General features: G+C 36.7%; 1 protein-coding gene across 1 annotated transcript in view; it reads left to right on the forward strand.

Annotated features, from left to right (window-relative positions):
* Positions 1-532: 532 nt before the first annotated feature.
* LOC105111396 (myosin-12-like) overlaps positions 533-9,833 on the forward strand; it is a gene marked incomplete at its 5' end in the record, with an annotated part of 17,331 nt that continues 8,030 nt past the window's right edge. Inside the window, 19 exon segments of the mRNA XM_011006733.1 lie at positions 533-709; positions 787-936; positions 1,046-1,182; positions 1,283-1,429; positions 1,723-1,824; positions 1,905-1,962; positions 2,057-2,158; positions 2,234-2,271; positions 3,989-4,115; positions 4,206-4,376; positions 4,468-4,507; positions 4,510-4,598; positions 4,739-4,845; positions 5,120-5,180; positions 5,313-5,490; positions 5,812-6,017; positions 6,298-6,417; positions 6,541-6,639; positions 6,997-7,212. Coding sequence (XP_011005035.1) covers positions 533-709; positions 787-936; positions 1,046-1,182; positions 1,283-1,429; positions 1,723-1,824; positions 1,905-1,962; positions 2,057-2,158; positions 2,234-2,271; positions 3,989-4,115; positions 4,206-4,376; positions 4,468-4,507; positions 4,510-4,598; positions 4,739-4,845; positions 5,120-5,180; positions 5,313-5,490; positions 5,812-6,017; positions 6,298-6,417; positions 6,541-6,639; positions 6,997-7,212 — 2,325 coding nt within the window.

A 9,833-nucleotide genomic window follows, 5' to 3' on the forward strand; every position in this document is an offset into this window, starting at 1 on the left:
CATTCAATGCTTCTTTAAGCTTCTTAGCCCTAGCTCTTATGATTGGCTCAATTGACACCTCTAATGGGTTGTTGGCATGATTATACTTAGTGTTAGGCTGATCCATATATTTCAAAAGACACGTAGGCCCCACCAGCAGGAGTCGATGACATGATGAAATTAGCATATACATCTCTAATGGGTTGTTGGCATCATTACACTTGGTGTTAGGTTGATCCATATATTTCAAAAGACACAGAGGCCCCACCAGCCGGAGTCGATGACATGATGAAATTAGCATATCTCCATGAACCAGGAGTCTTGTATAACCTTGCTTGCCGGTTTGCACTCAATGAGATATATGTGAGCCAACATTAATTGATATAACTGATGCCACCATAATTATTTTTTTATGAATTAGTATTGAAACTACAGAATACAGATTCAAGTAAAAAGCAGCTACGTTGAGATACAATTTGATGAAATTTATGAAATTTAGATGCTTTATCTACGTTCTACTTTCTTCTAAAATTTTGTGTTTAACTTGTAAAAAATTGGGTTGTCAATCAGTCGATTTGGAAAGTTTGTTGAGATACAATTTGATAAGAATGGGAAGATATCTGGAGCTGCAGTTCGTACTTACCTTCTTGAAAGATCACGTGTTTGCCAAGTCTCTGACCCGGAGAGAAACTACCATTGTTTTTACATGCTCTGCGCAGCACCACCAGAGGTGATTTCCTGAAAACCATGCAAGAATTGTGGGCCTGGCCCTTCAGGAAAAGCTATCTGACTGATGTTTCCTTTCAGGATGTCAAGAGATTCAAGTTAGGGGACCCAAGAACTTTCCATTATTTGAACCAAACAAACTGTTACGAAGTAGCAAACGTAGATGATGCAAGGGAGTATTTGGAAACCAGAAATGCAACGGATATTGTCGGGATCAGCCAGGATGAACAGGCATGTACTCTTCCCATTCATACGGGAATGGCTTAATGGATTATTTATCTGACAATTTAGTGTAGAGATACACATTCCAGATTAACAAAGGGAGGTTCCTCTTTTGCAGGATGCAATATTCCGCATAGTAGCTGCAATCCTCCATCTCGGAAACATCAACTTCGTCAAAGGGAAGGAAGTTGATTCTTCTAAACTTAAGGATGATAAATCACTGTACCATCTTCGAACAGCAGCGGAGCTACTGATGTTAGAACTATGACTTATTGAACCGCCAAAATAAAAATAAAAATACTGCTGTAATCGCTAGTGATGCCACTTTGTTATCTAACAAAATACTTTAATTTAGGTGTGATGAGAAGGCACTGGAAGACTCACTTTGCAAGCGCGTCATAGTGACTCCAGATGGTAACATTACAAAACCTCTGGACCCAGCTTCAGCCGTCTTAAGTCGTGATGCCATGGCCAAGACTCTGTACTCAAGGCTGTTTGATTGGTAAGAAAATCAAACTCATTCACCTGAACAGTAACTTCATTCTCGACACTGCAATGCAAGCAGTAGCAGAAGTGCATTTTATAATTTGTTCAGGATGTTTTGCCAATATATATGCACTTCATCCAAATCCTGGACATAGTTAATGTTTCCTCAGGAATATGGTTTCTGCGAAAAAAACTGCTCAGATAATAGTTCTCTAACATTATTCCAGTTTCTCAACTATGCATTTGGAATTAGTTCTTATCCCATCAAAATAAGAAATTAACAAAAAAAGAGTCAATCGAATGTTTCAGGATTGTGGATAAGATCAACAGTTCAATTGGTCAAGATCCTACTGCAACAAGTATAATTGGAGTCCTTGATATTTATGGCTTTGAAAGCTTCAAGATCAACAGGTACGTAGGAAACTATATATGGAGTTACTTTCAAATAATTATTTTAACAGGAACATCTAATCATATAATAAATATTGTAGTTTTGAGCAGCTATGTATCAACCTAACGAATGAAAAGTTACAACAACATTTTAACCAGGTAGGGATATGATTCCTTTGCATGGTTTCGACCATCTCTATAAGCTTCTTCTTCTTCTTCTTCTTTTCATGCACACATGGATCTCTATCCACAGCATGTATTCAAGATGGAGCAAGAAGAGTATACAAGGGAGGAAATAAACTGGAGCTATGCAGAGTTCATAGACAACCAGGACGTTTTAGATCTTATTGAGAAGGTAAGAGTGTTGCATTTCAAAGTAAAATATTCTATTCATGAAAAATTAACACTGTTTTTATGTCCCTGCCCGCAGAAACCAGGAGGTATAATAGCCCTTCTTGATGAAGCCTGATATGTGATAGGCTGATAGCCTTCCATATTGAAAAAGGATATGCCTTAATCTAGTTGTGAAATTATTTACCGCTGTTTGTTTGTTTCTTGAAAAATAATTTTTAAATTTTTTTTATGTTTAGGCTGATAGCCTTCCATATTGAAAAAGGATATGCCCTAATCTAGTTGTGAAATTATTTACCGTTGTTTGTTTGAAAAATACTTTTTTAAATTTTTTTATGTTTATATATTATTAAAAAATTAGTTAATAAAAAATATTTTTTAATAAAAAAATTAAATTAATTCTAGAAAAATGTTTTTCTTTTATCTTGAATAGAAAATGTTTTAAAAAAAGTTGTGAAAAACTCAAAAATATTTATTATTTATTAATTATATTAAATTTAGTTTTTAATTTTTTAATTGAAATATATCTTTTTTTTTAATTTTTCCTTTAGAATTTGAATTTTATATCAACTTTGGTTTTTTTTTTGTTATTTATTTTTTATCTTATCCTTTCTTAATTGAAATCTTTTATATATCAAATTTGATCTTTACTTTTTTTATTTCTATTTTTTTATTTAAAATAATTTTTTAAAATTAAAATATATTTTTAATTTCATCATCTTTTAAATTTTTTATCTAATTTATCCATCATCTATTTTTTTATTGCAATTTATTTTATTTGAAATGATTTATGAAATTAATTTTTTTTTAGCTTCATCCTTCTTTAATTTTTTTATTTATTAGATTTGGTATTCATTCTTTTAATAAATTTTTTAAAAAATTATAAGTTATTTTACAGCTCATTTCTCATGATATGATCAAACAATAAAAAATATTTTTTAATTTATTTTCTATAATACTATTAAAAATAAAAAAATAATTTATTTTATATAAAAACTATTTAAAAAACAAAATTCTTTTTAGCAAATAAATGAACGGGTCAATTCACACTTAATACATCATAGTTTGCATGATAGCTCAAGGAATTATATGTTAGTAAAAATTATGGATGTTATGTAATATTAATTAGGGGTGATTATTTTTTATTTGGTGTAGTTTTTATCTAAAAAAATAATTAAATTGAATTTAAAAAAAATCAGTTTAAACTGACCAGTTTCAATTTGGTTCAGTTATTTTAGAACAAAAATCAAAATACAACTGGCTTATTTTCGGTTTGGTTCAGTTATCTTATATTAAAAAAAAAAACTATATTGTTTTTTTGTGGTTTTTTGTAATTTTTAATGAGTTTAATTTCGATTTGACTCAATAACTTGATTTTTTGGTTCGACCCAGTTGGGTTTGGTTTGATTTTTTTAGTTTCAGGCTTATTAAACCAATATCAAACTAAACCAATTAGTTTTTTTTTAATATTTTAATTGATTTTTTTTATAATTAGGTTTTTATAATTATTTATTTTTAATTTTTTTAATTTAATTAATTTTTTGATTTTCTTAATACACCTCTAGTATTAATGAAAACAGAGCGAGGAAACTATGTGATTGTAAGCGATGTCATAAAAAAGCTTGCACTAAAAAGCTACAGAAATGTAGGTAAATGTTATGAAAGCAAGTAGAACATGTCTTTTTAAACGTATGAATACTTGATCTAAAAAAAAAGGAAGTGTATATCCTTTAAGTTTAGACCCATCTGCTATATTAAAGAAATCAATAGGGTAAAGAGCAACAAATAAAAGCTGAAATCATTAGATGTAAGCGTGAACGTCTCTGTAATGCAGCATGTTTCCCAAGTCAACTCATGAGACATTTGCACAGAAGATGTACCAGACATATAAAGCTCACAAACGCTTTAGCAAGCCGGAACTTGCTCGAACAGACTTCACAATCAATCATTATGCGGGAGATGTAAGCCATGTGTTCAAATCTTATTCTTGAACAGCCGGCTAAATGAGATATATTTGTAGGTTTCTAATCATTGAGCCATTCTGTGAGCAGGTTACTTACCAAGCAGATCAGTTTCTTGATAAAAATAAAGATTATGTTGTAGCAGAACATCAAGCTCTATTAGATGCTTCCAAGTGTCCTTTTGTTGCTAACCTTTTCCCTCCACAACCTGAAGAGACATCTAAGCAATCCAAGTTCTCTTCAATTGGTACCCGCTTCAAGGTAAGCTTGTCCACATGAAATATCAGCATCCTGTATGTTACAGAAAATAATTCAGACCGTGACTGACACTTAGCTTAAAATGAGCATCCAGCAACAATTACAAGCTTTAATGGAGACATTGAATACAACAGAACCCATTACATAAGATGTGTTAAGCCAAATACAGTACTAAAGCCTGGAATCTTTGAGAACATCAATGTCTTAAACCAACTAAGATGTGGGGTAAGATATATTCACTTGGTTCCTTATTGAGAACATGTAGCTTTGAATCTCACTTTTCTGATGGGAAAAAACATTTGTTTCCTAACTATTTATCAAGTTTCTCCGATTGTTAATGATTATTCTAGTGGATTTTACAACAGGGAGTACTAGAGGCAATTAGGATAAGTTGTGCTGGTTATCCAACCAAAAGAACATTTGATGAGTTCCTTGATCGTTTTGGAATGTTGGTTCCTGATGTCCTAGATGGGTATGAATTCTAGTGCAGTTACTTGTCATTTGGCATAAAGCATTTGTGGCACAGAAGTCTCGAAGTCAGGGCTGTAATGAGAGTAATGAACTGTTTAGCTACAAAAATCATTTTGAGCAGAGGTTGTATCTTATCTAACAGAAGCTGACTGCAGTAGGTGACAGCTGAGTTAGAATATGTACTCAGCTGTTCCTCACTAACTATTCTCCAACACCTAAAGTAGCTTGAACTTCATATTTGTCCAACCATAACATTCTCTGTTTCTTCTGGGCAGATCTGATGAAAAATCAGCATGTGTTGCCATCTTGGACAGGATGGGTTTAACGGGCTATCAGGTATGTTTGATCACGATATGTATATATTAAAAAAATAGCAGAAAAAAGAGCAATGTTCATAAACTATGTAACAAGTAAAAAACAAAATATGATGTGCTATTGTAACATTCCCCCCCAGAATGCTTCGTTTAGATTGGGAAGACAAAGGTGTTCCTCAGAGCTGGGCAGATGGCTGAGTTAGATGCACGAAGAGCTGAAGTTTTGGCTAATGCTGTCAGGCGTATCCAGAGACAAATCCGGACATATCTGACCAGAAAAGAGTTCATCACCCTAAGGAGGGCTACAATTCATCTGTAGAAACTCTGGAGAGGTTAGCTCTCTTTTCCCCATGTAATTATATCTTTCCCTATGAAACAAAAAGGCAAACAGACCATCCGACTGAAGTAACTTGCACTGATGAGGAATGGTTAATTAGTTTTGCATGTTATAGTTGGGCAACAGAATCATGCCATTCTAAACTAGTTGTGCTTGAGTTGGTCGAATTCCTTATGATTTTCTATAGAAAAGTCAGATTTTGTGTCCATGACTTGATCCCAATTGAAAATGAGCCAGACCACCATTTGAAGTCCTTGCCTAGAAAGAATAGAAGTCGAAAGATGAAAATTCTCGATTTGCCTTGCCTCTTGTGCAGCACAACTTGCACGTAAGCTCTATGAACAGATGAGGAAGGAAGCAGCTTCTATCCGTATACAAAAGAATGTCCGTGCTCATGGAGCAAGAACATTTTACACTAACTTGCAAGCATCAGCAAAAGTTATCCAAACTGGAATGCGAGCAATGGCAGCACGTAATGAATACAGATACAGAAGAAGAATCAAGACTGCAATTATAATTCAGGTGACGCACTCTCAGGATGAGCTTCTAACAGAAGTTGTAAATCACAGGGGATCAAGAAGTATGTGACTAGAAATAGAATGAAATGAAGAGCTGAAAATTAAGAAAATATAATGCCAACAGAAGAGTAAACATGAGATCAGATAAACATTGGGGAAAATGGAATTTGTTCGGATTTTTTTTCTTTCTCACTACATGCACAAGAATAAGCAAGGCCAAAACATTCAGATGAACAATTTCTGACTAATAATTTTCCTATCTTATCATATCTTTATTTTTATAGACTCGCTGGAGAAGATATCGTTCTCTTTCTTCGTATAAGCAGCATAAGATGGCAACTCTAGCGTTGCAATGTCTTTCGAGAGCAAGGACAGCCAGGAAGGAGCTTAGAAAGCTCAGGATGGTGAGCTAACTATCTGTGGCAGTTTAACTGCACTTCTCTACCATTTCTTGACATTCAACTATTCTGTTGCACTATAATTACAGTCGGTGTTTTCACAATAGAAATAAAAATATACTGATGCAGGCTGCAAGAGAAACAGGGGCACTTAAAAAAGCTAAGGACAAGCTAGAGAAGCGTGTTGAAGAGCTCACATGGCGACTAGAATTTGAAAAGCACTTGCGGGTATATTTTACGTTCAAGTGCCAAAAAAGTGAGAATATTAGGAGAGTGATAGTTTTATCGTGCAACAAAAATGAAATGCGATTTTTTTGTTTAACAAAAGCACCATTAAATTTAGAAATGAACACTACTCATCAACAAATTTAAATGGCATTTCACTTACAGTGCAGGAAAATTATCACCTACAAATTTAACACGTCCTACATGCATCCTTGCATATGTTGATTCATAATCAGTTGTATAAACAGTCAGTTACTCCCCCCAAATGCCCAGAGCCAAAAACTTTAAACACTAGTTAAGAGTCTAAAGTTGTCAAGAAATTTGCTAAAAATGTTCTTGACTTTTTTTTTTTTTGTGTAGCTTGATCTAGAAGAAGCTAAAGGGCAAGAAATTGTAAAACTGCAAAGTTCATTACATGAAATGCAAGGCCAACTAGATGAAGCCCACGCCGAAATAATCCGGGAGAAAGAAGAGGCAAAGTTAGCTATAGAACAAGCTCCACCGATCATTAAAGAGGTGCCGGTTGTGGACAACACCAAGCTGGAGTTACTCAAGAATCAGAATGATGAACTAGAGGTAACATCTGACACAGTTCAACGACCAAACTGTTGAGATTTGCCATTAATAGGGACCTATCCTAAGAAATAGAGTTACCATTTGTCAATGATAATTGCACCCACCATTAACAAATGTATCAACCCATGTGCAGCCATTGTTAAGGAGATGTCATGGTTACCTATAAAAGGGCACCGAGAGAGAGAGAAAGGGCAAAATAAGAACAGGGTTGTGAGAATGTGAAGAAAGTAGAGAGAAAGAGAGAGTTGCAATGGCAGCAGCCTTTCTGCCATTACAGCAGCTGCAAGTGCAGCAAAGAGAGCTGGGAGTAGAGTAGAGTGAAGTGATCCTTCTCCTTCATATATTTGTTTTGTATCCTTTCTCTGATCTCTAATAATATAGACTCTCTTCCGTGGATGTAGGCGGTTTTGCCAAACCACGTCAAATATTGTATCTTAGTGTGCTTCCCTTCCTATGAGCAAATATCAGTACATCACCGGTCGAAATTCTTAATAATTAGTATCAAAGCACATGGTTTAAATCACCAGTCGAAATTCCCAATAATTAGTATCAAAGCACATAGTTTAAAGTGGTGTTTGATTTTGCTCAAAAATAAAAGTTCTCAAAATTGTGTTTTGACCATACCACTGTGTAGAGAAGGAAGAGACGAAGCCACTGGTGAAAACCGCGTCACCGCGTCGAAATTAGACGTCGGAAACTGTCGCACGAGTCGTCACGTGCCGGCGGGGTGGCTGGCCACGAGCACAGACGCGCGCCACGTGTCACACGCGTCTTCTTCACCCGGATGGGCTGACCCGACCCAAATACCAAAAGATCTGACCCAAGTGCGAGATCCGAATGTTGATGACATCACAGTTTCGTCAGCATGAACAGGTGGCATAACATGTCATCACTAGCCAGCAGTCACGTCAGCATTGTGGGGCCCACTGCCACGTCACCAGCCGCGAGCCGAGCTGAGCTTATTTGGAGCTGAGCCGAGCCGTGAGGCGAGGGACAAGATTCTGTGTGGCGGAGTCTACGTGCAACCGGTTCTGAGATTGAATCTGGAGCGTTTATCAGGACAAAATTGTTTTGATCAAATCTTAGTCGTCTGAAGTGCGATTTGGACGATTTCAAGTTCTGGCTAGGAGATTGGGTTTTAAGCGGGATCGTTGTGACCCCTCCAATCTTTCCTGGGAACTTGCTTAGTGGAAGGATTATCCATACGGTACTATTTTCGTATATGTGACAGTTTGTTATGAAACTGTTGAAGACTAGCAGGATGACGGCACAAAGGAACAGTTGGGTTCCGTATGATCAAGGATCTGATGGAGTGGTGATTTCTCCAAGAAAGTTAGATTCGGTGACTGTAATTTCTCGAGGGGAGAATTAATGAAGACCCTGATAATGGTAGAGAAATACATCAAGGAAATGAAGATTGGCACCCTATTTTGACTTGGATAGATGTTGTGACAGGATGAGCTACTGTCAAACATAAGCCAGGAATAGGGAGAAATCTGGAGAACAGAAAATGCACGAGGACACATGGAGATTGTGCAGGAGCACCCGAATGATCCAACGAGGTACTATAATGAGACAACAGGTGCAAGGAGAAGAAGAGTTCCCAGATGAAGCTCAGAGCAGAGACTGTATGAAAAAGTTGTACAATAAGAAGTCTCTTGTGCTCTTGATAAAGACAACAAGCGAGGACCTTTCCAATGCATGCAAGGATGGAAAGATGAGCTGTTGTAGATGCATCTAATTGAGGGGGTGCAAACGCCTGTGATAAAAGGCAACCGCTTATGATGAAAGGCGAAGACACCAAAGAGAGTTGGTGTAGGTGGAGCTGTCAAGTGTAATGATGAAAGACGTAGAAGCTCCAAACATAGAAATCGAGGTGGAGGATTGCGAGGAGTATACCGCAACTTTCTCTTTCTATGTAATCAGTGGCAGAGAATTTATAAAGCCACTTTGAAGCATCTCAATTGAAGGAGGATGCAATCGCCTATAAAAGGCGAAGACACCTTAGAGAAGGTGTGAGGGCCGTGATAGAAGAGCCCCATTTCATACCACCGTATGACGATGAACGGAGACATTTGAAGAGAAGGTGTGTGGGTCATAATATGAGTCAAGTTCAGAACGCCCCAGAGCCAATGAGATGGCTAGATATGAGTGGACAAGTGTATAGCCTATGAAGTGGCTATGGTGAGTATGAAGACAAATGCAGGATTGACTTTCATGGATATTGTCCTCCTGCTAAAGATCAATGAGCTAGAAGACATTTGCCTTGGACAATAAGTGGGTCACTTATGGAGCTTTAAGACGCGGCTGCTATGAAGGAGCAGAGGGCATACGCAGGTTCCGGGAACAAGTTGACTCTTGTCAAGGTGGTGAGCTTGGTGAAGACATTGTAATACTCAGAGTATTAAGACATATATGGATCAATCTTTAATGGGCTGCCCCCATGGTTAAAGGTGGAAAGCTACCTGGACTCTTGAGACTAAGAGCGAGAGACTCATGGAGAAGTAAGGCGTGGTTCCTAGGGTGGAACAGAGGGCAGGCGCAACTCTTGTAGCGAGTACCTGTAAACTTGACTGGAGACGCTCTCAAAATGGTAAGCTTGGAAATGCTGCAGGATGCAA

This window comes from Populus euphratica, unplaced genomic scaffold, assembly GCF_000495115.2.
Source record: "Populus euphratica unplaced genomic scaffold, PopEup_1.0 scaffold295.1, whole genome shotgun sequence".
Classification (NCBI taxonomy): Eukaryota; Viridiplantae; Streptophyta; class Magnoliopsida; order Malpighiales; family Salicaceae; genus Populus; species Populus euphratica.